Source organism: Hyperolius riggenbachi, chromosome 4 (assembly GCF_040937935.1).
Source record: "Hyperolius riggenbachi isolate aHypRig1 chromosome 4, aHypRig1.pri, whole genome shotgun sequence".
Lineage (NCBI taxonomy): Eukaryota > Metazoa > Chordata > Amphibia > Anura > Hyperoliidae > Hyperolius > Hyperolius riggenbachi.
Window position 1 is genome coordinate 133,112,503 of NC_090649.1, and position 14,272 is coordinate 133,126,774.

At 45.9% G+C, this 14,272-nt stretch overlaps 1 protein-coding gene across 5 annotated transcripts in view; it reads right to left on the reverse strand.

Annotated features, from left to right (window-relative positions):
* LOC137571506 (glypican-5-like) overlaps positions 1–14,272 on the reverse strand; it is a 557,948-nt gene that overhangs the window by 271,907 nt on the left and 271,769 nt on the right. For all 5 annotated transcript variants that reach the window (XM_068280728.1, XM_068280727.1, XM_068280726.1 and 2 more), the window contains one exon: positions 13,301–13,431. In XM_068280728.1, coding sequence (XP_068136829.1) covers positions 13,301–13,431 — 131 coding nt within the window. The remainder of the gene's footprint in view (positions 1–13,300; positions 13,432–14,272) is intronic.

Sequence of the window (14,272 nt, forward strand, 5' to 3'; positions counted from 1 at the left end):
CTTTTTTGCACCCTAACTGCACTAAGGGGCCCAAAGTCCAATAAGTACCTTTAGGATTTCACAGGTCATTTTTGTTTCAAGACTACTCCTCACGGTTTAGGGCCCCTAAAATGCCAGGGCAGTATAGGAACCCCACTAATGACCCCATTTTAGAAAGAAGACACCCCAAGGTATTCCGTTAGGAGTATGGTGAGTTCATAGAAGTTTTTATTTTTTTGTCACAAGTTAGCGGAAATTGATTTTAATAGTTTTTTTTCACAAAGTGTCATTTTCCGCTAACTTGTGACAAAAAATAAAATCTTCTATGAACTCACCATACTCCGTACGGAATACCTTTGGGTGTCTTCTTTCTAGAATGGGGTCATTTGTGGGGTTCCTATACTGCCCTGGCATTTTAGGGGCCCTAAACCGTGAGGAGTAGTCTTGAAACCAAATGTCGCAAAATGACCTGTGAAATCCTAAAGGTACTCATTGGACTTTGGACCCCTTAGCGTACTTAGGGTGTAAAAAAGTGCCACACATGTGGTACCGCTGTACTCAGGAGAAGTAGTATAATGCGTTTTGGGGTGTATTTTTACACATACCCATGCTAAGTGGGAGAAATATCTCTGTAAATGACAATTGTTTGATTTTTTTACACACAATTGTCCATTTACATAGAAATTTCTCCCACCCAGCATGGGTATGTGTAAAAATACACCCCAAAACACATTATACTACTTTTCCTGAGTACGGCGGTACCACATGTGTGACACTTTTTTGCAGCCTAGGTGCGCTAAGGGGCCCAACGTCCTATTCACAGGTCATTTTGAAGCATTTGTTTTCTAGACTACTCCTCGCGGTTTAGGGCCCCTAAAATGCCAGGGCAGTATAGGAACCCCACAAGTGACCCCATTTTAGAAAGAAGACACCCCAAGGTATTCCGTTAGGTGTATGGCGAGTTCATAGAAGATTTTATTTTTTGTCACAAGTTAGTGAAAAATGACACTTTGTGAAAAAAAAAACAATAAAAATTAATTTCCGCTAACTTTTGACAAAAAATAAAATCTTCTATGAACTCGTCATACACCTAACAGAATACCTTGGGGTGTCTTTTTTTTCTAAAATGGGGTCACTTGTGGGGTTCCTATACCGCCCTGGCATTTTACAGGCCCAAAACCGTGAGTAGTCTGGAAACCAAATGTCTCAAAATGACTGTTCAGGGGTATAAGCATCTGCAAATTTTGATGACAGGTGGTCTATGAGGGGGCGAATTTTGTGGAACCGGTCATAAGCAGGGTGGCCTTTTAGATGACAGGTTGTATTGGGCCTGATCTGATGGATAGGAGTGCTAGGGGGGTGACAGGAGGTGATTGATGGGTGTCTCAGGGGGTGGTTAGAGGGGAAAATAGATGCAATCAATGCACTGGGGAGGTGATCGGAAGGGGGTCTGAGGGTTTGGCCGAGTGATCAGGAGCCCACACGGGGCAAATTGGGGCCTGATCTGATGGGTAGGTGTGCTAGGGGGTGACAGGAGGTGATTGATGGGTGTCTCAAGGTGTGATTAGAGGGGGGAATAGATGCAAGCAATGCACTGGCGAGGTGATCAGGGCTGGGGTCTGAGGGCATTCTGAGGGTGTGGGCGGGTGATTGAGTGCCCTAGGGGCAGATAGGGGTCTAATCTGATAGGTAGCAGTGACAGGGGGTGATTGATGGGTAATTAGTGGGTGTTTAGGGTAGAGAATAGATGGAAACACTGCGCTTGGGTGGTGATCTGATGTCGGATCTGCGGGCGATCTATTGGTGTGGGTGGGTGATCAGTTTGCCCGCAAGGGGCAGGTTAGGGGCTGATTGATGGGTGGCAGTGACAGCGGGTGATTGATGGGTGGCAGTGACAGGGGGTGATTGATGGGTGGCAGTGACAGGGGGTGATTGATGGGTGATTGATAGGTGATTGACAGGTAATCAGTGGGTTATTACAGGGAAGGACAGATGTAAATATTGCACTGGCGAATTGATAAGGGGGGGTCTGAGGGCAATCTGAGCGTGTAGGCGGGTGATTGGGTGCCCGCAAGGGGCAGATTAGGGTCTGATCTGATAGGTAACAGTGACAGGTGGTGATAGGGAGTGATTGATGGGTGATTGATGGGTAATTAGTGGGTGTTTAGAGGAGAGAATAGATGTAAACGCTGCGCTTGGGTGGTGATCTGATGTCCGATCTGCGGGCGATCTCTTGGTGTGGGTGGGTGATCAGATTGCCCGCAAGGGGCAGGTTAGGGGCTGATTGTTGGGTGGCAGTGACAGGGGGTGATTGATGGGTGATAGGTGATTGGCAGGTGATTGACAGGTGATCAGTGGGTTATTACAGGGAAGGACAGATGTAATTAATGCACTGGCGAATTGATAAGGGGGGGGAGGGTCTGAGGGCAATCTGAGCGTGTGGGCGGGTGATTGGGTGCCCGCAAGGGGCAGATTAGGGTCTGATCTGATAGGTAACAGTGACAGGTGGTGATAGGGGGTGATTGATGGGTGATTGATGGGTAATTAGTGGGTGTTTAGAGAAGATAACAGATGTAAACGATACATTTGGGAGGTAATCTGACGGCGGGTTTGCGGGCGATCTAATGGTGTGGGTGGGTGATCAGATTGCCCGCAAGGGGCAGGTTAGGGGCTGATTGATGGGTGGCAGTGACAGGGGGTGATTGATGGGTGATAGGTGATTGGCAGGTGATTGACAGGTGATCAGTGGGTTATTACAGGGAAGAACAGATGTAATTAATGCACTGGTGAATTGATAAGGGGGGGTCAGAGGGCAATCTGAGCGTGTGGGCGGGTGATTGGGTGCCCACAAGGGGCAGATTAGGGTCTGATCTGATAGGTAAAAGTGATAGGGGGTGATTGATGGGTGATTGATGGGTAATTAGTGGGTGTTTAGAGGAGAGAATAGATGTAAACAATGGATTTGGGAGGTGATCTGATGTCGGATCTGTGGGCGATCTATTGGTGTGGGGGGGTGATCAGATTGCCCGCAAGGGGCAGGTTAGGGGCTGATTGATGGGTGGCAGTGACAGGGGGTGATTGACGGGTGATTGACGGGTGATTGACAGGTGATTGACAGGTGATCAGGGGGATAGATGCATACAGTAAACAGGGGGGGGTGGTCTGGGGGGGGGGGTCTGGGGAGAATCTGAGGGGTGGGGGGTGATCAGGAGGGGGCAGGGAGCAGGGGGGGGGATAAAAAAAAAATAGCGTTGACAGATAGTGACAGGGAGTGATTGATGGGTGATTAGGGGGGTGATTGGGTGCAAACAGGGGTCTGGGGGGTGGGCAGGGGGGGGTCTGATGGGTGCTGTGGGCGATCTGGGGCAGGGGGGGGGAGAAATCAGTGTGCTTGGGTGCAGACTAGGATGGCTGCAGCCTGCCCTGGTGGTCCCTCGGACACTGGGACCACCAGGGCAGGAGGCAGCCTGTATAATACACTTTGTAAACATTACAAAGTGTATTATACACTTTGTATGCGGCGATCGCGGGGTTAACATCCCGCCGGCGCTTCCGTATAGCCGGCGGGATGTTGCGGCGAGCGGTGACAGGCGCCGGCGGAGGATCGCGTCACGGATGACGCGATCGCTCCGCCCATGCCCTTAAATGGACCGCCGCCTCTGTGGGTGAGCCGGTCCTTAAGGGCTCCACTTCCCGGGCCGCCTCTGTGCGTTAGGCGGTCGGGAAGTGGTTAAACTCTATGCAATGTTTCGCGCGCACCAGATTTTGCTGGCGCAAAACTTTTGATCAGCTGTGCACTGCGGTGCTAACCCAGTTGGTGCTATAGTTATCACGCCTAAACTTATCACGCCTAAACTTATCAAGCCTAAACTTATCACGCCTAAACTTATCATGCCTAAACTTATCAAGCCTAAACTTATCACGCCTAAACTTATCATGCCTAAACTTATCAAGCCTAAACTTATCACGCCTAAACTTATCATGCCTAAACTGAGTTTAGGCGTGATAAGGGGCTTTTCAACAGCGTGCTAACAGTTTGCACGCTTTTGTGAATCAAGCCCAATAAGTGAGGCTCTCTAGCGCTCATTTCCTGTGGCGGAAATACGAAGTGCACGGAAGTGTATTGACAAAATGCGCATCCGCATATGCGCGACGCGAACGGGAAACAGTTTAAAACATCTGCAGTGCTATTGACTTACATGACTTGCGATCGCTGCACATCGCTGCGGAAGTCAAGCGGTAATGCGCGCTTTTGCATCAGATCAAACTTTTCAGGCGCATCGTATGAAATGCCTCATAGGTTTCATTGCTTTAGCATCACCCTGCGGTAAAAAAAGGGTAACACAATGCAATGAAAGCGTCCCAGTGGGAAAGGGGCCTCAGCGAGTCCTGTCGGAGTACAGTTGGACTTTTTTGTGCAAATGGACAGAATTTGTGCAATTGCCAGTCACAGCATCGGTCTCTGAGTGGAGCCGCTGAGCTATGGCTCAATGTTCTCTCCAGATATTCAGATACCATCATGCTTTGCAATAACACCTATTAGGCCTGTTACACATCTACAACGCGTGCAGGAGCCGTTCTCCTGCACGTGTTTTACTAGCCTGCGGCTGTCGTCTGGAACCTGCGGTGCGACGCTGAGTAGCGGCGGAAGTATCAATTAACCCGACGGGGAAATGCCGATTCCCGACGATAAAATGCCCCGGGATGCGTCGTACTGCAACACATCGAAACACAGCATCGGGTGTGAAAGGTAAAAGGAAAGTCTGTGGACTTTCCTTTTACCTTGGTTAAAACGCCGAAAAAGGGCTCTGGTGTGAAAGAGCCCTCAATTACTGGGGCCAAAAGTATGGAAGTAACAGCCAATACACCAAGGAAACCTTGATGAAATAATTACCTGAACTTTATAAGGAATCGGATATATCAGGTTATAACATGTTCCATTTCATTACATGACTTTATAAAACATAAAGTTTAAATTTCACTTCTTTGCAATCATGGTGACAGCACAAGTTTAGTCAACATAATCCCCGTAGGGGGGTAGCGGGAAAAAATGAGTTGAACTTACCTGGGTCTTCTAATGGTCCCCCGCAGACATCCTGTGCCCGCGCAGACACTCCCCGATGCTCCGGCCCCGCCTCCGGTTCACTCCTGGAATTTGCGACTTTACAGTCGGAAAACCACTGCACCTGTGCGTCCATGTCCTCGCTCCCGGTGACGTCATCAGGCGTGAACGGCGAAGGCTTTTTATGGTATGCACCTGCACAGTACACTCCTGGTGACGTCGCTGGGAGCGAGGAGGTGGCAGCGCAGGTGCAGTGGTTTTCCGACTTTAAAGCCGCAAATTCCAGAAGCAGACCAGAGGCGGGGCCTGGAGTATCGGTGAGTAGCTGCGCGGGCACAGGATGTCTGCGGGGGACCATTAGAAGCCCCAGGTAAGTTCAACTCTTGTTCCCCCACCCCCCTACAGTAGTCCTTTAATTTCAATGCTATTTTCACAAAGCAGAGTTATTTTTTGTGCATTTTACTGTGGCTTAGTGGTGTAACCATAAGGGAGCAGAGTCTGCGACTGCAGAGGGCCCAGAGCTGTGGGGGGCCGCCAACTATTAACTCTCCCTTCTTACAGATCAGGTGTTTTTGTGGCTACACTTGTTATGGGTGTGAAGATCATGATGGCCACATTTGTTTTATGACCCTTGTGAGATGGGCTCCCAAGCCATGAAGGGCAGCAAGATGAGGCAAGAAAAATGTTGTGAACATTGAATGGGGGCCCTATCAAGGTTTTGCTGAAGGGCCCCGTGAATTGTAGTTTTGCCACTGCTGGGGCTTACTGAGAAGAGCACATCCACTCTCACTTAGCATACATGAGGTTAGGACACTGTTACAGCACCTTCTAGGATACCATAGTTAGATGGGAAACATCTGACTTAAAGCCAGTGGTTACCTATTTAAAAATCAAAAAGTCAGATAATCACCTAATGAGAGAGAAGGCTCGGTCCTAATGAGCCTTCCCTCTCCTCTCCCGGTGCCCTCGGTGCTGCGCTGGCTCCCCTGTTCGCTTCCGCCGCCGCAGGGACTTCGGAGGTCTTCGGGAGCACTCGGGCTTCCGAAGACGGGCCGCTCCATACTACGCACGCGCGAGTGCGTCATAGAGGGCGCTCGCGCATGCGTAGAATGGAGCGGCCCGTCTTCGGGAGCCCGTGTGCTCCCAAAAGCTCCCTTCGGCTGCGGAAGTGGCAGTATTTGACCGAACTGGTCGAATACTGTCATGGGGGATCCTGCGCGGGACCGGACACCGGGAGAGGAGAGGGAAGGCTCATTAGGACCGAGCCTACCCTCTCCTTAGGTGAGTATCTGACTTTTTGATTTTTAAATAGGTAAACGTTCACTTTAAAACCTATGTCATCTCTCAAAAAAATCAATCTTGATTCAGGGTCCAGCTAGAATTAGAAGGGTCAACAAAGTTTTTTTTTATTGCTTTCTTTAGGTCACTGGGTAGAAATTCACACATTTCCTGTTTCTCACGTGGATGTCTGAAATAGGGATGGCCCAGCCTTGGAGAACTCATGGAGAAGCTCATGATCAGCTGATAGATTTGTGAGGCTCTGATTTGCTGGTCATGATCATGTGTTAAACCAGGAAGTCATCACAGCAAATCAGACGCTTACAAATCTATCAGCTGATCAAACTGATCATGTGCTTCTCCATGAGTTCTCCAAGGCTGGGCCATCTCTAGTCAGAAATGACAAAAAGTGAAGGAAAATATCAACAAAGACAGCAAAAACAAACACATTTTGCTATGACAAGGAAAGATCAGTGACATTACCAGGCTTTTGTTGCTGTCTATATCCCTGGTATCCCTGGGAGATATTTCACTTACTTTCTGTCCCTCTTATAGGCGTCACAAGCTACAGAAAGCTACAGGAAATCGAACACAGACATTAATCAGCTGACAACGGTTCTAACTGCCTCGCTACATGTAATCTAAAAAAAGTGGCGGACGGAGCTAAGCTTTAACGTTAGCTAAAATCCTTGCAATGTGCACAGTGGGGCTGGGCAGCACTGCTGTCTCCTCAACCATAGCTGCATTTTAAATTCTTTATAAATACATGTACCACAAAATGCCTGCAACTACCTTTGTAATATCCACAAGGTAGTAGAAGGATCTGAACTGCCAATAATTTCATTGCTTTGCAGATAACCGAAACATGCAAGTCAAACTAGGGGAATGGCCCCTATTCAGAATGCATGAGATGGATATCTTGTATATTGCTCTCTTTTCATCGTTTGCCTTATTGATTGTGTTCTGTGTGTCTGCATTATCGCTGTGTCTCCAAACCACAGGATTATCATTTTACTGCTGAGTATTGGCTGCACTGCGCATTATGGTGTCTTATCATTTTCAAGGGAATATCACTTGTATGGAGCTCATTTTCAGATGTTGGACATCTATGGAGGGATCAGCATGGTCACTATTGAGCTTAACCAGCCGGGTGGTATGGACGAGCTCAGCTCGTCCATCACCGCAGGAGGCTGCCGCTCAGGCCCTGCTGGGCCGATTTTCATCAAATAAAGAGCAGCACACGCAGCCGGCACTTTGCCAGCCGCGTGTGCTGCCCGATCGCCGCCGCTCTGCGGCGATCCGCCGCGAGCAGCGGCGAAAGAGGGTCCCCCCAGCCGCCTGAGCCCAGCGTAGCCGGAACAAAAAGTTCCGGCCAGCGCTAAGGGCTGGATCGGAGGCGGCAGACGTCAGGACGTCGGCTGACGTCCATGACTTCACTCCGCTCGTCGCTATGGCGACGATGTAAGCAAAACAAGGAAGGCCGCTCATTGCGGCCTTCCTTGTTTATTCTGGGCGCCGGAGGCGATCGGAAGAACGCCTCCGGAGCGCCCTCTAGTGGGCTTTCATGCAGCCATTATTTAAAAAAAAACCTCCCGCAGCCACCCTGGCGATCTTAAAGCGGAATATAACCCTGCATTTCAACTTTGCTCTAAAACATTATTTACAGCATATTATATGCAAAAAGCATTTTTTTTTTTAGTAGACCAGCATTGGAAGGGTTAAACACAGAGGTTTTAAGTTCCGTGCAGACGTTCAGATAGTTACATTCTATTTAGTTAGATGTATCTATTGATAAACAGTTACACACTTTTTGGCTGTCCTCCAAGCTCCTTCTCAGTGAGAGAGATGAGTCACAATAAACACATTAGATACTTATTTGTAAACAAAAAGTATCTAACTGAAGTTCGGATGCGTCTGCAAAAATCTCCAGGGACTTTAAAGCCCTGTGTAACCCTTCCAATGCTGGTCTAGTAAAAAAAAAAAAATGCTGGTTGCATATAATATACTGTAAATAATGTTTTAGAGCAAAGTTGAAATGCAGGGTTATATTCCGCTTTAATAGAACGCCAGGGTGGTTAAAGGACCACTATCACAAAATGTTTAAATTACATGTAAACACATACACATAAGAAGTATGTTTCTTCCAGAGTAAAATGAGCCATAAATTACTTCTCTCCTATGTAGCTGTCACTTACAGTAGGTAATGTAAATCTGGTGGAACTGACAGGTTTTTGATTAGTCCATCTCTTCATAGGAGAATCTCAGTATTTCATTTATTTTTTTACAAAAGCACTCCCTAAAAAGGGATCTATATAAAGATGAAGGCTGCATTTCCCCTGCCTGTTTGCACACTATTCTGGCAGTTGGACTGAGCAACTGCCATGCTTTTGAAAATAAAGAAAATCCTGAGAATCCCCCTAGAGGAGATGAGATAGCCCAAAACCTGTCTGATTTTTACTTCCTACTGCTAGTGACAGCGACATAGGATAAAAGTAATTCATAGCATATTTTACACTGGGAGAAATGTACTTTCTATTTATGTGTTTTCATATATTTTAACAATTTTTTTTCATAATAGTGGTCCTTTCATCCATGGACTCTGATCATCAAAGGGGCCAGTACCTATACTTTGCACATGTTTTCTGAAAGGGGGTTTGTTTTGTTTTACTTTTGTTTTACTAATACTATGTTTTTGATAAAAAAATATAATTGATATTGATCAATATATCGTACATATGAGGCAACCAAAAACAATATTTGTGGTGGCATGCAACGCAAGCAATGTGCACAGCAACATACGGTAACTAGAAATCATGGGGCACCCCAGCTAAACTTTGATGGAGCCTCCAATGTTCTCACTCTTTTCCTGGTCTACCCCTGGTGACCCTCACAGCCTCGGTTCCTATCTTGCAAGAGTAGTGAAACAAGTGTGGATATGATAATCTTCACATCTATAACAAGTGTAGCCACTAAACACCTGATCTGAAGGATGGACCCCTTTTTGGAAGGGAGTAAAGTAGTATTTTGGGCCCCCTTACAGCTCTGAGCCCCCCTGCGGTCACAGGGGCTGCTCCCCTCTAGTTACGCCTCTTAATGGTCACCTTTATCAATGAATATTGTGCGTGTAAGTGTGTGCGATTCTAGCAATGCACTGCATCGTCTGCATTGTAACAACGGACTCCATTGCAATGCAGCACAACTCGTGAGGTGTGAACTGTTCATAGATTTTGAATTGCACCACAATACAGTGTGCAAAAATAAATAATAATAAAATATAATAGAAAGCAAATGTCTAAAGGTAAATGTCTAAAGTACCCAATCCTTTGTACGACATGGCAGGGGTGAGGCTGTGCAAACGAGTCGCTCGCTTGCTAGTGAGCTATGTGTATGGGGCGGAGTTGGAGTGACATGGGAGTCACGTCACACGTTGGGGGCAGGGTAAGCGGGGAGAACAATGTTCTCACTCGGCCGTCAGTCCGTCAAAGTTGCCGAGTGGTTGAGAGCTGCTGTACACTTGCTGGATCCTCGGCAGAAGCAGTCATTATCAGTCGCCTCAGCCAAGTCTTATCTGGCATGTGTACAAAGTTTAAGGGGGGCAAAGGAGAAACGCCTGTAGGTAAAGAACAGGGATAGAGTGTCCATCTTGAAAATGTATTCAGTGCAGGATGTAAAGGACAAACAAGTACTTCACTAACCACTGGTCCAGTAACTATTTCTAATTTATAATGCAGAGTGTATACATTCCTGTTATATTATATTAAAAAGTCTGCGTAGATCTCCGATTCTTGCTTTACATCATGTAGATAGTGAATGAGACAGAGAGTCCAGTCTGCTTTACCTCCAGCTGCCTACAGCAGGACATTATCCATACAGCAGGACATTATCCATACAGCATACAGCAGGACATTATCCATACAGCAGGACATTATCCATACAGCATACAGCAGGACATTATCCATACAGCAGGACATTATCCATGCAGCATACAGCAGGACATTATCCATACAGCAGGACATTATCCATGCAGCATACAGCAGGACATTATCCATACAGCAGGACATTATCCATACAGCAGGACATTATCCATACAGCAGGACATTATCCATACAGCAGGACATTATCCATACAGCAGGACATTATCCATACAGGAGGACATTATCCATACAGCAGGACATTATCCATACAGCAGGACAGTATCCATACAGCAGGACATTATCAATACAGCAGGACATTATCAATACAGCAGGACATTATCCATACAGCAGGACATTATCCATACAGCAGGACATTATCCATACAACATACAGCAGGACATTATCCATACAGGAGGGCATGATCCATACAGCAGGACATTATCCATACAGCAGGACATTATCCATACAGCAGGACATTATCCATACAACATACAGCAGGACATTATCCATACAGGAGGGCATGATCCATACAGCAGGACATTATCCATACAGCAGGACATTATCCATACAGCAGGACATTATCCATACAGCATACAGCAGGACATTATCCATACAGCAGGACATTATCCATACAGCAGGACATTATCCATACAGCATACAGTAGGACATTATCCATACAGCAGGACATTATCCATACAACATACAGCAGGACATTATCCATACAGGAGGGCATGATCCATACAGCAGGACATTATCCATACAGCAGGACATTATCCATACAGCAGGACATTATCCATACAGCAGGACATTATCCATACAGCAGGACATTATCCATACAGCATACAGTAGGACATTATCCATACAGCAGGACAGTATCCATACAGCAGGACAGTATCCATACAGCAGGACAGTATCCATACAGCATACAGTAGGACATTATCCATACAGCAGGACATTATCCATACAGCAGGACATTATCCATACAGCATACAGCAGGACATTATCCATACAGCAGGACATTATCCATACAGCAGGACATTATCCATACAGCAGGACATTATCCATATAGCAGGACATTATCCATACAGCATACAGCAGGACATTATCCATACAGCATACAGCAGGACATTATCCATACAGCAGGACATTATCCATACAGCATACAGCAGGACATTATCCATACAGCAGGACATTATCCATACAGCATACAGCAGGACATTATCCATACAGCAGGACATTATCCATACAGCATACAGCAGGACATTATCCATACAGCATACAGCAGGACATTATCCATACAGCATACAGCAGGACATTATCCATACAGCAGGACATTATCCATACAGCATACAGCAGGACATTATCCATACAGCAGGACATTATCCATACAGCAGGACATTATCCATACAGCAGGACATTATCCATACAGCATACAGCAGGACATTATCCATACAGCATACAGCAGGACATTATCCATACAGCAGGACATTATCCATACAGCATACAGCAGGACATTAACCATACAGCAGGACATTATCCATACAGCATACAGCAGGACATTATCCATACAGCAGGACATTATCCATACAGCAGGACATTATCCATACAGCAGGACATTATCCATACAGCATACAGCAGGACATTATCCATACAGCATACAGCAGGACATTATCCATACAGCAGGACATTATCCATACAGCATACAGCAGGACATTATCCATACAGCAGGACATTATCCATACAGCAGGACATTATACATACAGCAGGACATTATCCATACAGCAGGACATTATCCATACAGCAAGACATTATCCATACAGCATACAGCAGGACATTATCCACACAGCAGGACATTATCCATACAGCAGGACATTATTCATACAGCAGGACATTATTCATACAGCAGGACATTATCCATATAGCAGGACATTATCCATACAGCATACAGCAGGACATTATCCATACAACAGGACATTATCCATACAGCAGGACATTATCAATACAGCAGGACATTATCCATATAGCAGGACAGTATCCATACAGCAGGACATTATCAATACAGCATACAGCAGGACATTATCCATACAGGAGGACATTATCCATACAGCATACAGTAGGATATTATCCATACAGCAGGACATTATCCATACAGCAGGACATTATCCATACAGCAGGACATTATCCATACAGCAGGACATTATCCATACAGCATACAGCAGGACATTATCCATACAGCAGGACATTATCCATGCAGCATACAGCAGGACATTATCCATACAGCAGGACATTATCCATACAGCAGGACATTATCCATACAGCAGGACATTATCCATGCAGCATACAGCAGGACATTAGCCATACAGCAGGACATTATCCATACAGCATACAGCAGGACATTATCCATACATCATACAGCAGGACATTATCCATACAGCAGGACATTATCCATACAGCAGGACATTATCCATACAGGAGGACATTATCCATACAGGAGGACATTATCCATACAGCAGGACATTATCCATACAGGAGGACATTATCCATACAGCATACAGGAGGACATTATCCATACAGCATACAGCAGGACATTATCCATACAGCATACAGCAGGACATTATCCATACAGCAGGACATTATCCATACAGTAGGACATTATCCATACAGCAGGACATTATCCATACACTCAGAAGAACTCAGAATTGGAGATAAGCTCGGTGAGGTGGTGCTGCTGCTGTGAATGTTACTTCCCAAGTTTCACGTCAAAGTGCAATTTACACATAACATTCATATAGAAGATACATTACTTGCTGCTCACCAGAGAAACGACTATGATGATATGCCAAGTAAGTGGTGCCCTAAGGGTCACACTTCAATGCAAGTCTAACTGTTGAACGTTACATTAAAATCTTCCATTAAAAATAGAGGAAAGCCTAGTGGAAGTAAGTGTATCTCAGAGTACCGCAGATTCATGCCTTGACTTAAGTTCCTGGTTAAGCCTGTGGCCTAGGGCAAGGGAAGGATATCAGACAGTAAATTCCACTGGTGCCAGGATGAGACTGTGACGTACCTTCTCATTTTTGCAAAAGAGTGGAGCTTTGCTACCGGAGGAGGCTCAGTAACTGGGTCTTGTTTATTCGTCTTCATATCAGACACCTGCCGGACTGGACTCTCCTGCAGCTCACCACATACTTTCTCCACCTGAAATGTAAAGCATAACGTATGACGAGCCACACAAACAACAGATTTCTGTACACAAGGCAGGAAACCAAAGCCTGCAGAAAAAAATCCAAACAGAAGGCAGTGTCCCAGCGCCCTACAGCTGCAAAGCAAAGATGCAGCTGTCTGTCTGTCTATCTATGTGATACGTTGTCATGGGTGTATTGGATGTGGCTTCAGTGGAGCTAGGTTGGATCTGGAGATCAGCATTTACAGTGGTTTGCAAAAGTATTCGGCCCCCTGGAAGTTTTCCACATTTTGTCACATTACATGAATCAATTTTATTGGAATTCCACTTGAAAGACCAATACAAAGTGGTGTACACGTGAGAAGTGAAACGAAAATCATACATTTCCAAACATTTTTTACAAATAAATAACTGCAAAGTGGGGTGTGCGTAATTATTCAGCCCCCTTTAGTCTGAGTGCAATCAGTTGCCCATAGACATTGCCTGATGAGTGCTAATGGCTAAATAGAGTGCACCTGTGTGTAATCTAATGTCAGTACAAATACAGCTGCTCTGTGACGGCCTCAGAATTTGGCTAAGAGAATATTGGGAGCAACAACCCCATGAAGTCCAAAGAACACACCAGACAGGTCAGGGATAAAGTTATTAAGAAATTTAAAGCAGGCTTAGGCTACAAAAAGATTTCCCAAGCCTTGAACATCCCACGGAGGAATGGAAGGAGTATGGCACAACTGTACACCTACCAAGACAAGGCTTTTCACCTAAACTCACAGGCCGAACAAGGAGAGTGCTGATTAGAAATGCAGTAAAGGGGCCCATGGTGACTCTGAATGAGCTGCAGAGATCTACAGCTCA